Raw genomic sequence first — 20,630 nt, 5'->3', positions numbered from 1 at the left:
GGAACATTTGCTAAAACTAAAACATATGGCAAGCTATCCGGAGGAAGCTGTAGAACCTCCTTTGTGCTAGTAAAAGATCTAGATTTAAAAGCAACTTCAGGCTTTGGTAAGTCAATCGCACCACCAGCCAGAGTAGACCGGGGATCAGTTAGTAAGTCACCATGGGGATTGCGGATAGGTATGCGATGGGACGGGAGTTGGTTGCAGTTCATTAAACGGTTAGCCTGCTGAGAAGCAGTGAAATCAGACACCAAATTCGGAGTAGGGGGAAGGGAGTTTGAACTAGATTTTGGAGTGGGCTGCTGAGGCAGATGTTTAAAAATAGTTTCTTGTAGCTGCTCGAATTTGGAATCAATGAGTAATATTAGCTTCTCCTCTAGAGCCGAAAAAAAAGGTTTGAGGATTAAGTCTAAGTTGGTCGAATGAATGTCTCTTGACATCCTGCAGTCTGAGCCTGGATCGCCCAATGTTGAAATTTCCTTTGGAAGAGAGTCGGCCGGGATATCCGTTGGTGTAAAAAAAAAAAAAAACGTTCCTTAACCTTCGTTGGGTGTTTGAGTAACTTATTACACTTACGGAATCCTCCAGCTTTTCTTTTTTTGGGGGGAGGGGGAGTGTCGGCTAAGTGTTCGTTGTTAGCCATGTTAAACGGCTGTAAAGAATGCGAAGCATTAACATCATCTTCGGGCAGGGGCAAGATAAACTCACGGGGAACAATTGGAGAGACAGCGTACTGTATATAAGTCGTAGGTTCTAAAGAGGTTCTTTGGGTCAAATTATTTGCCACCCCAATTCTTTCTTCCACTTGGACAATTTCAGTTTCAATGGCCCCAATAACTGAAGATAAGTAACTAGTTATTGATGATTGGACGGGCATAGCGTGTGCTCCATCGGCCCCAGGTGTGGTGGTCTTTCTTTTACCCATCGTCTTGCAAGTAATAAAACACCAATCTGAGCCAATATGAATAAAATAAAATGCAGGGAGGTAGTGGCAGTATGAGATAGTAATTAGATAAATGGAACTGCTCCCTTAGCGGATCTTACTTAAATATCAATTACTTAGGGCCTCCTAAGCCGTGAAAAACCAACTATGAAGAAGCAATCACAGGAGAAAAAAAAAGAGCAATACCTCTTGAGTCTGATAAGCCTGATCCAGAAGTCCCAAGTGAATTCTCAGAGGGGTGGCCCAGCCCAGCCTCTTCCGGGCGCTGAAGGGCGAAGGACGGGTCCGCCCTTGGCCCGGGCTTTGCCCGGGCGCCGCCCACGCGCGTCCCGCGACAGCGGGAGCGCGATCCAAAATTAAAGGGCTCCTGCCCTAAGGTCCGCCTCCTGCCTCCTCAGCACAACGCGCTTCCATAGTCTTTACCTAGTTTTAGTTGTGGGCTTCTTTACAGGTTTGGTGTAGTGTTTGGCACAGTCTTGTGTAGTTGCAGTACGTTGAGAGGGAAAAATGTGTTAGGTGTATTGGTTTATTTTTTAATGTAAAATTTAGAGGGTTTAATTTATTTTTTAAATCTATTACATTGCTATTTTCAGTTTAATTTTAGTTGTGAGCTTTTGTTTACCATATGTACTTTCATGGTGGACTAGTTTGCATTTTGAGTAGTTTGGTGTCCGTGTCTTTATTTTCTTGTCCGCTTTTTTTCCTTCTTATAGAAGATGCACCTGCTATGTGGAGAAATAACATGTAGCACAGTTTCAATTATTTGTTATGGTAACATCCTTTTTCTTCTATATTCATTTTGTTGCTTTTCGTTATTGACAAACTCACTTTGTTTGAAGAATTTAGTGGTTTGTTGAAGTGCTGCAATCTTTTTTGTGGTTTTGCCATCCAACAGAGTGACAATGTCCTGATCTAATTCTCTTTTAGGAAGCATTGTGTTGTGCATTTCAGTGGCTTTTTTATACATCTTGATAATTGGAAAAGCATTTCTATTTGTTAATTATGTTTAAGTTTAGTTCGATTGGAGACTAATTTGATTTTTTCTGCACCAAATTTGGTAAGAGCAAATTAGTTTATAGTGTTTTTGTTATTTTATATTTATTTTATTTTGTATATATATATATATACATATATATATATATATATAGAGAGAGAGAGAGAGAGAGAGAAAGAGAGAGAGAGAGATGGTGTAATATTGAATGTTTTATTCAGAATTATGTAGACTTTTCATCATTCAGTATTTTGGTTTTCCTAATTGCAGTTATGTTTCCCTAGTTTTAATGTGTGGTCAATGTTTGTCATTTCTTTACATTTGTTTACAATATTGTTTTTTCTTTAGATTTAGATTTTTGCCCTCAAAATTTGCATGTTTACTCTTTAAGTATAAAGTTGTGATATGTATGGTTTTTAATTTTTGGGTGATATTTGTGAATGGCTATGTTGTTTTTCTTGATATAGTGTCATACAACCACTCATGGATAACGTGCATACAGAAAGGTTTGTGAATTGGTTAGAAGTTGTAACATACTAATTTGCACAGATCTTACCGGTGTACTGTTTTTGTTTCTTCCTTTCTATCTGGCAGTATTCTGAGTTCATCGATAACTTGAAATTGACTGCAGATAGTGAATGCTCATCATTTCAAATCATGAGTTATGAACTAACTGCGCTTAGTTCCTGTTTTTTTTAAACAGATTTTTATTGCTTTTATACAGACACAAAGAGTACAATATGAATAGTTGCTAGAATATTTTCAGGTTTTACAGGTTCAAAATGCATGTATTACATGTAAATTGTACATTGTAAGTCAGCTCACTGATCATGTTGTAATGTTATACATCTGGGCCATATCCACGCATGCACGTAACACCATTCGAGCAACTTTTAACAACCTCCCCCCTCTCTCCTTCCCCACTCTAGGTTACCCATGGTAATACAATTTGGTGGGGCTCCCTCAGATGGTGTTGTTTGCTACCTTCTCCATCCCCAGTTACAATCATGGTGCGATGTGGCCTTGGTCAGGAAGTAAGCAACAGTCAGAGTAGTCAGGATCTGGCCCCTTTAGACATTCTACCAGAACATCCCATGCTCTCACCGCTTCCATAGTGATGCGCCATCTGTACCCTTTCTGAAGCAGTACTGCTCCCTCATACCCTGCCCATTTTGTAAGGGTCTCCTTCCAATTATCTACCAGAGGGCTCGTGGCTGCTTTCCACTTCATTGTAATCTCACGTTTTGCCAGAATCAAAGCTAAGTCTTCAGATTTAGTTGTTATCTTGTGTTTAGCTGGGAAAGGGAACCCCACAGTAAACAAGTCAGTACAGAGCAGGGAAGAGTCCTATCTGTTATGTTATTAATGCAGTACACCACTCCCCTCCAATAGCCTCTCAGACGGTGGCAGTCCCACACCATGTGTATAATTTCATCCCCTTGTGCTCCACAATATGGGCACCACACATCCTGCAATCCATAGGTTCACTTGATTTTGCCCGGGGTGAGATAGGTTCTGCGTAAATAATAGTAGTTAATCAATTTGAATCTGGCATTGAGGGACATCGGACACATATTAGTCAGGATTGTTGCCCATTGGGTGCCTATAACTGGGATTCCCATGTCATCTTCCCATTTTTAGCACAATTCTGTCAGTGGTGCATGAACATCACTCCTAAGTGCCTGGTACAACAGTGTGATTTCCCACCTTTTGCCAGTTGTAGTACAGAGTATGGTACTATTCTGATGGATTGGGGGTTCCATTGACCCCTATCCCCATTGGTTTCGCACTGTCAACATCATTCTACGGTGCAATAGGAACTGTCCCTGAGACAATTCATATGTCTCCATTATTGCCTGGAAAGATAGCAGTTGTCCATCCCTATATAGGTCACCCACTTGAGTAATGCCACATGTTGCCCATTCAGTTACCCCTTATATCATTCCCGTCCCGGTCAAAGACCCCAGTGTCTATAACAGCAAATCCATAGAGTACGGAATGAGGGTTCAGGTACGTTGTAGGCAATGCAGCCTACAGTGTTGGTATGACCGGAGGTCTCCCAAGTTGTCAGTTAGAGGTCTTGTAGGTGTTAAGAGGATCCGAAACACTGAATGCAGGGTCGGTGTGTCTCTAGGAATCTCTCCCTCCGGGTTCAATCGTATGTGAAGTTATTGGTGAAACACTGGATTTGGGCGAATAGATAGTACAGTTCAAGGTCGGGCAGCTAGTCCTCCATCAGTGATAGGCCAGAATAATTTAGTCATGGCCACTTGATGTCTGCCCATGCCTCATGTAAGCTCTATCATCAGTGAGTTAAGTTCCACAAACAATCTGCGGAGTACAACCACTTGTAATGTAACCAAGGAGTAAAGCAGATGGGGAAGAGCCACCATCTTCGCTACCGCTAGGGGGAGTGTCATCCAGAGGCCCACGCTTGAACTGAAGGCTCTAATGTCTGTGCCTATAATGCCCTCTAGGATATCCTTGGAATCCTGGTATATTCTAACTCCCAGATATTTCATGCAGCAGCTCTCCCACATGAGACCATAAAGGTCCTGTGGCTTTTGCATGCGGTGGCTCAGGGGGAACACTAATGACTTCTGCCAGTTTATGCGAAGGCCAAATATGGTGCCAAATCGGTCCATCAGCGACTTAGCACCAGGAAGACCCCTCTCCGCATTAGTCAGGAATAGGAGCATATCGTCTGGATATAGTGCAATCCGTTGGGAAGCATCGTAGTGGTACAAACCCTAGTAGGAGGGCCCTATTCATACTCTGGTGGCCAATGGCTCAACCGCAAGCATAAATAAAAAGGGTGAGAGGGGGTAACCCTTTCTGGTTCCTCTACCAGCCACATATGAATCAGATATTACTCAACTTGTCCGCACCTGAGCCAGGGGCCCGGAGTACAGGAGTTTAGTCCAGTGGACAAATCCCTCCCCCAGTCACATTGTTTACAAGACCTGATAAAGGTAGTCCCATCTAAGGCTATCAAAGGCATTTTCTATGTCTATTGATACAATTATCTCTCTGTCCTCCTCTGAGGGCAATTTTGAAAATAGAGAGCAGTCTGCATATGTTTAGAGCTGTGTTCCATCAAGGGATGAAACCTCTCTGATCAGGGTGTGCAAGCTGTGTCATGTGTGGAAGGAGGCGAGATGCCAGATATACGATTCAGGATTTTATAATCCACATTAAGCACCGATAGTGGTTGGTATGATTTGACATCTTGGAGGGGTCGACCTGGTTCAGCAGAGGGATCACCAACTCCTCCCCTGTGGTCATGGGTAGTTGGCCAGCATCCCGAATGGCTGCATATATGTCGACTAGTTTAGAAGCTAGATCATATGCATAAGCTGCATAAAATGTAACGGGGAAGGCATCAGATCCCAGCAGTTTCCCCCTAGCCATATTCTTAATGGGCCTGGCAGTGCTGCTGGTCCCAAGAATGCCTCAAGGATGTCCTGTAGCCCCGCAGGAAAAGATGCATATAGGTTTGTATAGTAGACCTCAAATCTGCGGTTGGATTCACTCTGGCCAAAAAGGTACCCACCTGTTTCCGATTCCACTTCTAATATTGGGTAGCACCTGGAGGTGGGTCTGGTGAGCCATGCCATCAAGGTCCCTGCCTTATCACACTCTGCATGTACCTTGATCATGTATTCCCGGTGATCAAAACACCTGATTTTGTCAAGGCTGACTGCCAGCTGTTCTTTAGTTTCAAGGAGTTGAAGCTGGGTTACCGGGACAAGCTTTTCCCAGGCCTCCCCCTGAGTCTCAACTTCCCAGAGGAGAGTTTGTCAGACACCCACCACCCCAGAAATGCACCTGCCTCTTAAAACTGTCTTGAAGGGGACCCGCTCCATCAGGGGGTGCTCTAGTGAACCTACATTCTCTAAAAAGTAGTTTCAGATGGCCTCATCAATGATCTTTTGGAGCACTGCGTCATCTAGAGCTTCTACACGAACTCACCAGTCTGGAATTTTGGGTCATTCCCTTTACCAGTTGAGTGGCATCAGTTTTGGATTGTGATTCAATATTGTGTGACAGGGGTACTCTGTGTGTCATACTGTTTGGTGTACTCCTGGTGAGCAAAAGAAGGCATCTAATCTGACATGTAACATGTGCATGCTAGAAAAGAATGAATAACCCCTGTCCAGAGGGTGTAGTCTCCTCCAGGAGCCCATGAACCCCCATCTCAGTTGCCAGTCACAGAATGTTTGTGCCAGCCTTATCACAGGAGAATTATTCAAGGGCAGGTGTGACCAGTCAAGGGTAGGGTTGGTGACACTATTAAGGTCTCCCCCCAAAATGATCAGTTGAGTCAGGTATAGTGCTAATGTGTGGGACAGCATGTCAAAGAATTTCCCCTGATCAGCGTTGGGTGCATAAAGACCAATAATGGTCAAATCCTGACCCTCTGGCCTGTGTGATATAAGAACATATCTCCCATTGGGGTCTATGAGTGCATACGTTTTTTTAAATGGGACCCATGAAGGATTCAGTTCAGGACATCCCTCGCAAAAGCTGAATACATCGTGGCATACATCTGTCCCCTCCAGCATTTGCGAAGCACCTTCCTCTCCAGGCCTGTCAAGTGGTTTTCCTGCAGTATTGCAATATGAGCTCTTGCCTTTTTAAATACGCCTGCACTTGGTGTCGGTTAGTCCTGCTCTTTAGAACCTGGTGTTCCAAATAATTAATGTATACTTCTTGGGAGAAGCCATGGTAGAATTATTGAGTAGTTTTCCAGCAGCTCTTTCCATAGGGTGAGAGCAAAAGGAGAGTCAGGGTGTCTTGTCCATTTTCTAGAGAGTGGGGTGGTGGCGGTGGGTGGGCCCTGCAACAGCAGTTTAAACTAAAACAATACAACAATATCCCAACTTCCCAGTCCCAGGACTAGAAGTAAACACACCCACACCCAAACCAGCAGCCAACTAGGCAACATTTGTGCATTCATCTTATGCACAATTAGAGGGTGAGGGGGCAGTCTATCTGTAGTGAGTCCCCAGGCCTTGCCACCTGCCATTCAGATATTAAGCAGAATCAAAGTGGTATAATCATGCCCTGGCTAGTTTTGTGAGGTATCATGTAATTGGAATTTTCTTCGATCCTCCGTTTCAGGGTCTTTGCGACATTTGGCGAACAGGAGTTTACATAACCAGTATTTCTCCCCCCTCAGCATTGCAGAGTGTAGGGTGCATTCTATTACTCGCCCCCTCAGCATATGTTCGGCCACCTACTTCCTGTAACAGGATATCAAATTAGTTCAGCTGCTGTCCTGGGCATAACCTGTGAAAGGGAAACATCTGTGGCACCCAATTTGTTCGAGGCCATGCCTGAATTCAGAGTCCACCAGTTCCTCAACTCTCATCTGATGGGAGAGTGGACATCCTCCCTCTGATAGTTGCCAATTCCACCACCATATGGTTGCACTCCTGTAAAGCCTGGGAGCAGGAGTGAATCACCCCTGTATCAGATTCTGCCTGTCTTCTCTGGCCTCTTTAGGAGCGACGCTGCACGTCCCTGGAAGGGCTACCCTCCCGACAAGGGAGTTGTTCGATCCATTCCCAGACTTGGAGCGGAGAAGTGAAAATGTGTGTTGAATTGTTATGGTTGACCTTGATTCAAGCGGGGAACAGCATCGCATAGGTAAGATCAATTTTCCTTAGTTGATGTTTGGCCTCTGTGAAGGACGTTCTCTGCTGTTGTACTGCCTTAGAGAAGACAAGAAATATCATAACTCTGCTATTTTCCACAGTGAAATCTCCCTTTAGTTGGGTCTGGGACAAGATACGGTCTCTGTCTTTAAAATGAAATACTATGGCAATGTGATTGTCTCAGAGGAGTCCCAGGTCTGTGTGCATGGTATCTATTTTGGGCTCCAGTGCCTCGCAGGATGCTGCTATTGCTTGTAGAACATTGTCTAGTGTAGCGCTATGGCATCCCTCTATGTCAGGGCCCACAGGCCCAACCATGATCCCCAGTGCAATTTCAACAGCGTCCTGAGCTGGATCAGGGTCTTTTGCGTCGCTTTTCTCTGAAAACCTGCCCACCGCGAAGTGGTCCGAAGGTGTGGTGGCAGGGGAGTGCCCCAGTCCCCTCAAGTATGCCTTGTGCCACTGGTAGTGAGTGTCTCAGATCAGGCCAGCCAGAATGTCCCCAAAATACTGTTGGGGCAGTTACAGTGCACCACTCGCACTTTGTGGTGTTACACCCTGTTGGATCTAGTACAAGGGCCCTTGTATTTATTGGACACAGTTCGGGTTGGAGGCGGTTCCCGTCCACCACACCCAGGTGGCATCTAATGTCCCAAAAACACCCATCTGCATTTAAGTAATCAGTGGTGCTGCGTGTCTCTTTGGCGCTTATCAGGTACGGGGGCGCAGAGGGATTCACCCTTGTTCTCCAGGCAGACTCTAACCCTCATTACGATCCTGGCGTGGTGGTCGGTCTGCCGCCAATGTGGCAGTCCGACAACCACATTACGACCGTGGCAGTTGCACCACGGTTGGTCCGCCAGCACCGCCACTTCTCCATTTCAGGGGCTGGCTGTCCTAATCTGCCAGGGCAGTTCTAAAGCAGCACTGCCTTGGGGATTTGGAGTCCGCTCTCCACCGGCTTTTACATGGCGGTTGGACCGTCATGTAAAAGCTGGTGGAGATGGGGCAACGGGGGCCCCATGGGGGCCCCTTTACTGCCCATGCACTTGGCATGCTTGACAGACAGTGAAAAGCGCGACGGGTGTTGCTGCACCCGATCCATCTCAACATTGCTGCCAGCTCTATTATGAGCCAGGGTCAATGTTGTGGGCTGTTTCCTGCTGGGCTGGAGGGTGAAAACTCACCAGGCCCGCAACCACCAACAAGATTTTCTGTGGGGGGCAGCCCCACCAGCTCAGGCATGTCCAAGTCGCCCTCTTCACTCAAGCAGAATGTGGGGGGAGGCCCCAAGTATCTTCGGTGGAGTCCGGCAGCCATCTCCACCCACGACTTCAGTCAGGGCACACAGGACACGAAGGAAGGCCGGCCAGGGGTGTCCATTGTCAGTCATGCACAGGCTATTGCATCGACGGTCACCATCTTTGCCCGGAGCAGCAGTGCAATCCGGTCCCCCTTGCAAGGTCAGAACACTGCACTGCTCAAGCAGGGCATCTGTCGCACAGCAGTGAAGAATCAGGGGGTTGCCCGTGTCAAATTTTGTGGGCAAGATCCCTCAATTTTCATGCTGGATGGGTCTGAATAGAAAAGCTCAGCCAGGAGCTCCGCCGGTTCGCTTCTTAACACATCAGCGCCAAGCCACACACCCCTAGTCCCTGTTTTTTGCCTATGCAGATTCCAGTTGAAGCATGAATAAATATATTCTGTCAAAACAATGAACGAAGAAGATGCCAGTGAAGTAATGCCAGATGCAAAGAATGTTACACCACCCTGCTGTCCTTTTCAATTTGTAATTGTGTGCAAAAACGGCCGACACAGCATGCAGTAACCGTATTTCCCCTGGAAATGTTCTAGGCCCAGTTTGTACAAGTAATGAGCTCATAAGTGTTAGTGAGTTTCTAATGGGTAGATGTTGGGAACGTCGGTTACCACTGACATCCTGTAGAGTGAAGTAATGTGCAGAAATATTGTAGGGTATTCTGTCTCTCTGCAGCTAAAGCCCAACGAAAGGATAGGTAGAGACTAACCATTCTCCTCACATAAGGATTAAAGATGTATACAGAATTTTTAGGGGAAATCTTATAAAAGTTATATAAAAAATAAGTCCTACTTCCTGCTGCATGAGTAAGTGAACTCCACACGAACTTCACATGCTCTGAATCCCTCTTCAGCATGAAAGTACTTATTAAGAAGGGTGGTGGCACAGTTTATTTACATGCAGCATTATATAAAATAATGTATGATCATGAAAGCATATATTTTTTTTAATTTATGATTATTCCACTGTTGAATTGACTTGTCACTCTAAAAGACCAGTGGGATGGCTTACAATGTAGTGGGCCAGAATAAATGGCTTAAATAAGCAGATCGTCAGCGATTCTAAAATCACCCTTCTAGACTGTTAGAAATTATCAACCACCAGCGAAGCCACCGATGGTGCCATCATCAATAGATCCACTGATCAATCAAAGACAGCAACCAGTGTGCACCAGGTCACCACTTGTTATGCACTGGTAGGCCCAACCTATTTAGGGTGGGGGTTCTAAGGCATATTTTCTGACCCAGTGATTTTGGTCCACAGTAAAATACATGGCAGTCCTGTGCAATGAAAACAAACATTGACTTCCACGTGCATAGAGAAAACGTCCTGTACCCCAGGGCTATTCTGGAGTAATAAATTGAATGCTGAGCAGGCTGCATTAGCATGTCTGCCACTCGCAATTCACCTGCAACGAAAATGCATCTGTGGCGGAAGCAGAAGCACTTTCAACACAGAGGTCCTTGCCAGACAGGAGGGGAGGAGAGATGAGGTTCTTTGTCATCCCAAGAGGCTGGCAAGCAGCAAGCCAAACAATACATGAACCACTACGTCCTCATCTAAACCATAGACTGCCTATATACAAGTGAAACTGTATAGATGTATACATAAAAGTACATCTAATCATGCCTGAAGAATCGGCCCAGAATGATCGATCCATGTAAAAGGTCTACACTCTTATTGATCTTTCAGGTTGCAGAAAGGGAGGGGGTGTGGGCTCCCCTCCCTGAGTGTTGGTAAGGTCCCAGGGACCCTATCCCTAGGGGATCGTTTTCAATTTTTATGGGGAGAGGGCGGGTGCGGCAGACCCCCTCCCCCCCAGGCTTTTGAAAGGCCCCAGGAGCCATGAAAAGTATTTGATGTCACTTGATAAGTGGCCATTGTGTTTTGCTTGGTTTTTGTGGAGGGCAGAAGCCCACACACCTGTGATAGGTTGTTCTAGTGTCAGCAGTCAGGGCCACTCGCAGAGGTTCTCGGGTGGTGGGGAAAGCTGATTGAGAAGCTAAAGATGGCGTGGTCCATGCTATGATCAATCAACTAGCATAATTGATCGGATAATAATAGGAACTAGGTGTTATTTTAATGAGGGCATTGGAAACTCGACAGTTGCAGTCAGTAGAACCCCCTGTGCTCCTTCAGAGGTGGTGGGATGGGCTTTTGTTAAGAGAAAAATAATCTGATTTGAAAAGCACAGACATGGAGCCAGAAGAAAATCCTGAGAGACATATCTTAAATTGTTTTACACAGGGTAATTTAAAGACAGTTGGTGGTCGATCCTTTTAGTGGTAGAAGCTATGAAATGGAAATATTTGCCCCTTTTCCCTTGTCAACAACCGAATCCATAGATATTCCCAATAAATGAATATTGTAGTGGGGTATTTTGTTGTTTTCCTAGCATGTTGGCAGGGCGGAGCAACGTTTTTGTGTTTTACCACAAAGATTCCTGTCTAGGGAGAAAGAACGTTTGCAATTAATAAAGCCATAACATTACAAAACGTAACATAACGTAGATGATAGTTTTAGATTTGTTGCGGAATTGTTCTAATTTTGGCACGGTGCCATTATTATGACTCGTGCGTTCCTTCAATGTACTTGCACTGTCATCTGCACCAAATGCTGCAACTGAGGCATGACTCCGTTTGAACTAAATAGACTATTGCGTCCATTATGTGCAAGGGAGGTGAAAGCGGCTCACACAGTTTATGTATCTTCCAGGTTAAGTTACATGCAAATTAATTTTTTGACACGTGGTTAAAATTCTGTTGTCTGTAGGCCACGATGACATTTTTAGGTCTTGCCTACAGAAAGATTTCAGCTCTCTGTTTACGAAAGACCTCTTGTCAACCAACAGCTTACCATTGTGACATTCTCGTCACTTTCATTTGTGTGCTTTTTAATTGATGGCTTTGCTTTCTGCTCTTGTGCTTGGTCGTCCCCGGAGCACATCTTCTTTACCATTCTTTTGAATGGATGTCCTCTTCCATTTGTACCCATTCAAGGAACTACTTATTTTCTTTTTCTTTCAGCACTCCATGAGAGTGCAAGAATTTTTTGGTTCTTTACTTCACCTGCTGCTCCCCTCACGCACTCACCTCTCCATACGCTTGGGCTTGCTCGATCAGCCACATCATGGTACCATGGTTTCCCATTGCTTTCCTTACCCCTGCTTTGCTTTCCTTTTCTGTTTTTTTTTGCCTCCCCGTCCTTGCCCAGCCTCAAGCGCCTCCATTGCTAACTCGCGCCACGCTAACTCCCTGTTACTTCCACCCACCCACTCCTTCATTGCTCCTCCATATTCATTGGCCTTTAAAAAATATTTTATATTTATTCATATTTTTGCCAGGCCCAGCAACTGCTATTTGCTGTCAGCCTGCTCTGCATTAGCAATTTGCAAAAGTAAAGTTTCACTTTTTTTTTTTACCAAGGCAGGTGATGTCTACCATCTTGGATCAGTAAATAAAAAATAATTTGCCCACGCAGCCATGGCTGTGTCATCACACCTTTTTTCGTTCTTTTTTCCAGTGCTGTACATCAAATCAAATAGGTAAAAAAGGTGGGAGGGATTGGCTTTGAAAGTACTTGCTTAAATTAATGGTCCCTTAAATCATGAACTTCCCTGAAGGATTATTTGCTTGTTTGACGTATGTAATAATTCTATTTTTTTTCTATTTGCAATTTGGGACAATTTGAAGATGTTATGTTTTTTACAGACTGTAAATATTTTTAAATTGAATATTGAAATTTGAAAAATATATGTCTATTTTGGTATTAAAATTCTAGTTAGTTTTTTATCATCACATTAGAGCACAATCAAATCTGTTCTACTAAAATATACCTACCTATTGTCTAAAAGAGACAAAATATTTACCAAACATAACCAGTTTCTGTTTCTGTCCTTTTATAGCTATAAAATTAGAAGCTTGCTGGAGAGGAGTATTGGCACGAAGGGAGGCCAGGAAGAGGGCATGGGCCGTGGAGACAATCAAAAGGTAAATTTTGGCTTTTGACAAGGGGTAGCTTAATGTTTGGCACTAGAATTAGAATTGGTATGGGAAACTAAGTGGCAGGCATTGTGGGGATCCCTGCAGATTCCAAAACTTCTCCTCACAGATATTTGCGGAAAATGCATGATTTTAGCCAAAGTTTGATGTTTGCAGGCATTTCTGGTAAGAAATGCTGGTATGATCAATGCAAGCCTCACCACTTTAGAGATGTCTGAGTCTCTAGGTTTCAGAAATGGCTGGGTTCGTGGTGTTCCCTGGTTGCCAGACAACCTGAAGCCTGGATAAATGAATGACAGATTTATAGAGAGCATGACTACTCAACAAAGTGTCCCAGTGCTGCAACGCCCAAGATCTGTCCACAACAACCCCCTTTAGATACGACAAAAATCAAAAAGGAACAGCCACTGTCCTCCACCCCATGGACTCTTGACACCATGACCCCAAAAGCAAACATAACAGAGGGTTCAAGAAGGATAGTAATGTTGCATCCTGTTGCTTAAATTCTGCGGGTCCTGCTTATTAAAGGCCAGATTGATGAAAGTAAGTGCCTTGAAAAGAATCCTCTTCTTCATAGAGAGTCAGTGCAAGTCTCACAGATGTCAGGCAACTGATTCTTGTCTGCAAATGCCAAGAATGGGGCAAGCCTCAGGACTCTGTACTGTCTGAAGTTTTTTACCCATTTGTCTGGAATACCCAAATCCAGAATAATGACAATCCAAACTGGCTGTTATCAAAGCATGGGCAACTGTCCTACAGCCTGCTTAAGCAAGAGGATAAAAAAATGTCTTTACGGGATGTAGCAAAGAAATGCAGGTTTCAACCACAACCAGAATCTGGGGAAGAAGAGAGAGTTTATCATTGATCCTAACACCCACGTTCTTGGCTACTGAGGTGGGCAAAGGTATAGAAGGTAGGTCTTTGGGCCAACAGGCATTAACCCACTGTTAATTCGCTTGCCCAAATAAAATAGTCTATGCTTTTTTCTGCATTGTGTTTTAGATGACCTTCCCATAGCCAATGCAGCAAATTTACCAGGCACACATGGAAAGTGGATCATATGTCTGTTGAAGAATGGTCAAAAGTGAGGAGCAGCTGGGTATTGTCCGTATAGGAATTTGTGACCATTGCAGGATGTGATCACTCATAGGATTCAATGAGTTTAGCAAGAGAGAATATATAAATGTTAAATAATGTTGTTCTAAAAGAAGAGCCCTGTGGCAACCCAAACACTGGCTACTTGCTAGACAAGAAATATGGAGCTAGCCAAAAATCCTGCTCTGTCAGGTGTCCAGAATAGTGAAGCCATTAATGATGGCAAGAGAGGAAATTCTTATTACTCCCCACTCCTCTGGCCCCCTAAGTCAAGATTATGCGCAAAAGAGTCCACACTTTTTCTAGCTTGCCCTGGGCAGGAAGACTGTTGGGGCTCTAGAAGTGCATGCGCAGCCAGATGTGAGGATGGGCCGGACCCCATCCCATTTTTTTATATAAACCTTCAATTCAATGGGCTTTCATCCCTCCTATGGACAGATTGAAATACGTTTTCCAATCTTCACCTAGGTGGGTAAAAAAAAAAAAGATTAATTATGGGGTGGGGATATGGCTTGAAACTGTCTGGCCCCATCCCATTCTTTTGGAAAAAAAACTTATGTGGCTGAAGTGCGCTTTCTACACCATGGGCGAGGGTTCAAATTGGGAGTAAATCCTCCACTGTACACACTTATCATCACAGTGACAATCACCAAGAACTTTGGACGCATGGACCCTTCCCTCATGTTCAGAATTTCTTCCTTTAAAAGAAAATCCTTATGGTGCTTGAAGAGCAGCATTCTTCAACCAGTTGTTGCTCTGGGCCAGTCCGTTCCAGCTATTGTTTTGACACAATGGGAATCACATGTTAGATCCACTCAGAGAAGTATTTCTCTCTCAGCGTCATGTTTTTAGCTATTAGATGTATTATTCAGTGCTTAATTTGTAAATAAAAACACACCAGTGCCCAAAGCCCTCCTCTTAAACATGCGCCTGCTGCAATTAAATGTGCGAACACGCAATATTGAGGCAGTGTAATCCTGAAGCTATCTCGGTCCTCTTCAATACATTTAAAGCCACTCCCTGCCCCTTCAGCTCACTCTTGCGGATTTCTGCTTTCTCCCATTGTGACGCTTTTTCGTTTTTCTCTTTCTCTGTCTTTCCCATATGTGCCTTTTGCTCACAGTAAATGCTTGAGGCAAAAATATAAGTGCCAGCCCTCAAAAATACGTGTTGGTGCTCTGCATCGGAAAAAAACAAGAACAAGTTAAGCACTGGTATTATTCCCTATCCTCAGGTGTGTTTCCTTGGCAGTGCAGCATCAGTCACAAAGGAATATGTGCTTCAAGGCAGAAGCCATTTGGAACTAGTTTCACCAGGTCAGGGAAGTGATTGAGTTGTTAACCAAGGCTCCTTGCAATCCTCAGTAGGCTGCTACTCCACATTTCATCAGTGATTTTTTGCCTCATTAAAGAAGATAATAGGCTATGTACCTATCATTGGGTGTCATAACACCACTGGATATTTTCTAAGATACAACCCTTACTGACAGAATCCCTCACCCCCATTTCTATTTTTTGTGTGATGACACATTGAAGGCATAACCTCAGTAGCGGCTCGCAGGGTGGTGCGGGGGGAGTGGGGCAATGAACAGTAATTTAATTATTTTTTTTTAAAACACATACCTTCCCTCACCACCGCGCCGCTCCTCTCCTCCGTCGCTGCGGGTAGGCACAGGCTCCCAGCCTGTCCTGTGGCCAATCCTGACGCATCCTGACGGAGGCTGTGTTGCCGGGCTGAAGAGACCCTAATGCGCATGTGTGTTTGGCTCCCCCTCGCTGTTCGTCACCCCCGTGGCCCCACCCCTTTACCAGAAAACAATAATAAACTCAGTTTATTATTGTTTTCTGGTAAAGGTTTAGCAGCTGCCGCTGCTTGCATGGGGGTAACACTCCTCCGCTGAAGGAGGCGCCCTTGCATAATCTAGACAAGTAACACAAAGCTTGGTCATATCCAGTAAGTCCTTTGTCCCCATCTTTTGATGCTCCCAGTTGCAATCCTAAACCTTAAGCATTATTCCCCAATACAATCACTCTCACCAGACCTGTGTCCTAGAGAGAACTTCGAGCAATTGGATTCAAAATGTGTCAACCATCTTCCCCAGGGGAAAGCAGACATAAAATCTATAAATCCTTAGTCTCGGTATTGATCATGTAACAGTGAGATAAATCGGATACCTTTCAAAAAATTGATGTGAAACAACATTCACACTCTGAAACTTTTAAAAACGGATCTATGGAGGGCATTGATCTTTTTTAACATGAAGAAATAACCCAGTCTTTTGCTTCCGTGATTTTTTAGGCGTGTATGTTGCATGCAGTTTTACACTTCCCCATTGACTGTTGAACAATGATACCGTTAGCACATAACATACTCTGTTGAGCTATAGCCGAGGTGAGCTTCTAGTATGTATTTATATAGTTTGAGACCTCTCCTCTCCTCTGCTTCATACAGTAACACCCCAGTCTAAAATAAAGATTAAAAGAAACATCCCATTTCTGATATGTTTCTTCTTAAATCTATTAGATAAAGCAGTGGGTTAACGCTACAGAAAACTGCGTACAATCTGCTGATCACTGTTTAGTATCTGTCTCAATATTTATACATAAGGAAATACAATAATTTTCTGTCTCAGCTGAACCAGTTATCAAAATATCAGTTTTCCTGCAGATTCGTAGCCAGCCTCTTCAGTTTATTACTTAAAACATGAGTTCTAAATGACTAAGCAAATTGGAGAAATAAATAAAATTTGAAATCTCAAACAAAAAGATACTCCACACTCACTCCTATTTTTAATGGTATTAGTATCTATTTGTACTTCTACTTATGACAGCTCTTACTCCTACTCCTACTTGGTCCTACTGTCGATGGCATCCCAATCAATTACTCCTTCTGACCAATACACTACACCACACTACAATACATTATAACACCACCAAAGCTGCAGGATAAGTCTCACAGATGCCACCTTGTCCTCCTATGAGACTTTTTTATTCAGCGGAAAAAGCAGAAAGATGAGCATTCATTTGGACCCAGTACCGGCCCTACTCAGCTACATGTGAAAATAAGAATTTAAAAATAAGGAAGAACACCACCATTTTGGAAATAATTAAGAGGACCATAGCAGAGATTATGAAGGCGAAGAGAAGGGCATGCAATGGGGTTATGGTCAGCACCATAACGACTATCCAGCTCATGAACATTATGAGAAACCATAGTATTGTGATAAGCCCACAGTGAGAGTTCTGCAAATCTTGTAGACAAACTTCAATAGACAAATTTCATCAATGATGTATAATAGACAAGATTTCCACATTCCTCTGATTCTGCAAGGCACCGCCACAGAAGATAACCCATCAACATCTATTGTTGCAGCAAAAGCAGATTCTTTCCATGATTGCCCTGGAGACATTGGATACTATCCCCAAATCCATTCAGGATCGTACTCAAGGCTTTTTCTTACACATAAAATATCTGGGGAGTGGTGAGTCCTTTTGCAGCGGAGGCAGATCCACATTTATCAACAAATACAATCATTCAGGTAGTTCACACTACAAGACATCATCCAGCTCCTTCAAATTAATAAGCACATGAATGTACTGCATTTGGAAGATGCCTACGTGTATTTTCCAATTCATCCGGACACTGCAAATACTTGCAGTCTTAAATAGCCAAAGACCATTATCAGTTAAGGATGCTCAAGTCAGCTCCAATAATTTTTGCAAACTACGTAGCCCCTCTGGCAGCATTTCTAAGGTTAAAAAGGACACCAGATATTTCCGTACTGGGACATCTGGAGCGTCTGGAGTAACTCATCTGAAGTTGCAGACTTCAAATGATGTATGCCCGAATCTTTTTCAAAGTCAGAGCCTTTCATCCATCCTGGTCAGGTGCCTTTAACTTTCCATGTGCATTCCGTTCCTGGAAATGAACCTGAACACAGTTTTGGAGACTACTCCCTGTCACAAGAGGGAATCAAGTAGTTTCAGGCCCTGTCTTCAGGAATCTAGGGCGCTTACAACAGTGACAGTGTATCCTTGCAGTCCCACCTAGGAATGATGTCCTATGTCCTATGCATTCTGTTGTGTGCCAATAGTAGATTTCACTCAGTTGGCTGAAAATGTGATCTTTGCAAGAGGATCAATTCACACCTAAAATCAGGAACATGTCCAAATGGTGGAAAATGCCATCAAACATGATGACGTGATTACATTTTCAGCAAGAAGCAGCTCATTTTGTAATGATCACTGATGCATTCCTATAAAGATGGTGCTTTCACTTGCAGGACCTGGAAGCCTTAGGCCTTCGATCAGAGACAGAAGTGCAACTTTGCATAATCATCCTAGACCTCAATGCTGTCTGACAAGATCTGCAATTTTTTCTCTCAAGCTTGATATTTTTTGTGTGAGGATATGCAATACAACAACTTTGTTTTCTATCTTTCATCAGTGGGGCAATCCAGCTCTGAATCAGTTTGCGACATCCTACAACAAAAATTGCTGATTGTTTACAAGCAGGCGGTGGAACCTGGGATTGAAGGGAGAGTTGCATTTGGTGTCATGGCTGAAGATCTTTGCATATGGTTTTCCACCACTTCTCCTCATTACATGAGTATTCAGGAAGGTGAAGTAGGATCCATGCAAGCTGATTCTCGTTGCTTTGGCATGATTTGTTAATCTTGATTCATTTCTCCTCCATTAGTCTCATTAGTCATAAGACCCAAGAATTCACCTGGGCAATCAAGATGATCAGCTGTCCAGAGAAAAACATCAAATTCTTCACCAAAAAAACAACATCACTACATTTGACATTATGGCTCCTAAATACTTAGCGTTTTCATGATCAGATCTTCCTTCCCATGACTGAAGTGTACTGCATCATGCTAACGAACTTTCAACAATTACAGCTTACCAAGAAGAGGTTTTGAATCAGGTTGCATCTTGTAACTTTGGAACTACTTCAAGTGCTTCCATACTTATTGGAAGTAGCCAGATTTGATCTCAAGCAAGCTTTTATTCATTTGGTCGCAACAGCAAGATTTCATTGTTCTTCAAATTCAACCTTCTTGTTAGCTTCTAGAATCATCAAACAGTTCATAAAAGGACTTTTCATAGCATTTCCGCCAACATGTCAGCATCCTATAGCATGAGACTTGAACACAAATCTTGCTCAATTAACTATAAGCACCCCTTAAGCCAATACATAGGGGAGACATTTAAAATGTAACATGGAAAACAGTTTCTTATAGGCCATGACATTAGTATGAAAAGTAAATGAGATCCAATCTTTTACTGTTGAAGAAAAGTTTCTACAAGTTCAAAACAACATTATAGTGCAGACTAATTTAAAGTTCATTCAAGAAGTGCTTACAGATGTCCATTTAAACAAACTTGTATTTTTTAGATTTTACATACTGAATCCTATAACAGTTACTGAACAAACTCTTCACTTATTAGATATTCAACAATGTTTGAAATTCAATTTTGATCGAACAAAGACTTTAGCGGATCAGAGCAACTGTTTGTGGCCTTCAAACCCCAAACCCCCAAAACAATTTGCTTATCTCCACACACAGCGTAGCTAGATTTATACCTTCTATAATTACATTCTGCCATTTCAGAGAAACCTTATGCCAGCTTCTCAGTAGCCGACATCTGCAGAGAGGCGACATGGTGAAGCAGTACTGTCTGAATACAGAAGGGTCTAGGGCTTCAGAAGTGTGCCAGGTAGTCCTTCGAAATCTATTTCACTTCTTTACTAAGATATCCTAAATTAATGCTCCAACATGTATTGATGCATAGCATTTGAATATTATGAAATTTGACTCTGCGGGCTATTCCGATTCAAGAATGTGAATTTATAAATTATCCAATGTGGAAGAAAAAAGATACTTAATCTGTCACTGAACGTCTCCAACAGTAGTATCTTTCATAGATTCACATACAATCTGCTCTCTTTTCTAGAAAAAGGTTTTCCATGCTTTCTCCATTCATCCCTGTTCTATAGAAAATCTGAACAATGGTAGCTTCTGCGAGAATGGAGATCAATCTGCCTTCACCTCCCTGGCTGTACATTAAGACCTTTCTGAGTCGGTGAATGGGACACTAAAGCAAATGTATTTTTCTGTCTAAACTTGACATTACCGTTACTGCATAAATTACCATGGAACTCCCAGCTCAACAATGGGGAATGAATATCAATCATATGAATTTTTGTTAAATACTAATGCCATTGAACTCTGTAGTTACTGGTTAAGTAACTTTTTTGTTACTATTACTACTTCTGATTAATGCCTCCACTTACTAATGCCTACTCATACACATGCTCTTATTTAATTCCACTCATTCATAATCATTAATAGTTATTGCTACTCTCTGAGGATGTTCTTACAATATTCTGGCAGATTTTAATGTCTGTATTTTAAGAGTTCAGGAGCCAGGCTGACAATCTCACCGATCGAAGCTTAGGATGCAAGGCTTGGCCTACAAACCTGAATAGGAGATGTGGTCTGCATGGCAGTCTCTTGTGTGGACCTTTGACAAGTGTAGAAAGTTAGTGCACCACAACTGCTGTGGCCACTCTGAAGCTATGATAATCATTCTCGTTCTGTCCTACACTAGTTTGA

General features: G+C 43.2%; 1 protein-coding gene across 1 annotated transcript in view; it reads left to right on the top strand.

Annotated features, from left to right (window-relative positions):
• MYO1H (myosin IH) overlaps positions 1-20,630 on the top strand; it is a 570,182-nt gene that overhangs the window by 420,551 nt on the left and 129,001 nt on the right. The window contains exon 22 of the mRNA XM_069212716.1: positions 12,817-12,901. Coding sequence (XP_069068817.1) covers positions 12,817-12,901 — 85 coding nt within the window. The remainder of the gene's footprint in view (positions 1-12,816; positions 12,902-20,630) is intronic.

This window comes from Pleurodeles waltl, chromosome 11 (genome assembly GCF_031143425.1).
Source record: "Pleurodeles waltl isolate 20211129_DDA chromosome 11, aPleWal1.hap1.20221129, whole genome shotgun sequence".
NCBI classification, from domain to species: domain Eukaryota; kingdom Metazoa; phylum Chordata; class Amphibia; order Caudata; family Salamandridae; genus Pleurodeles; species Pleurodeles waltl.
Note: the sequence above shows the minus strand (reverse complement) of the source record. Positions and strands in the feature narration are given on the sequence as shown.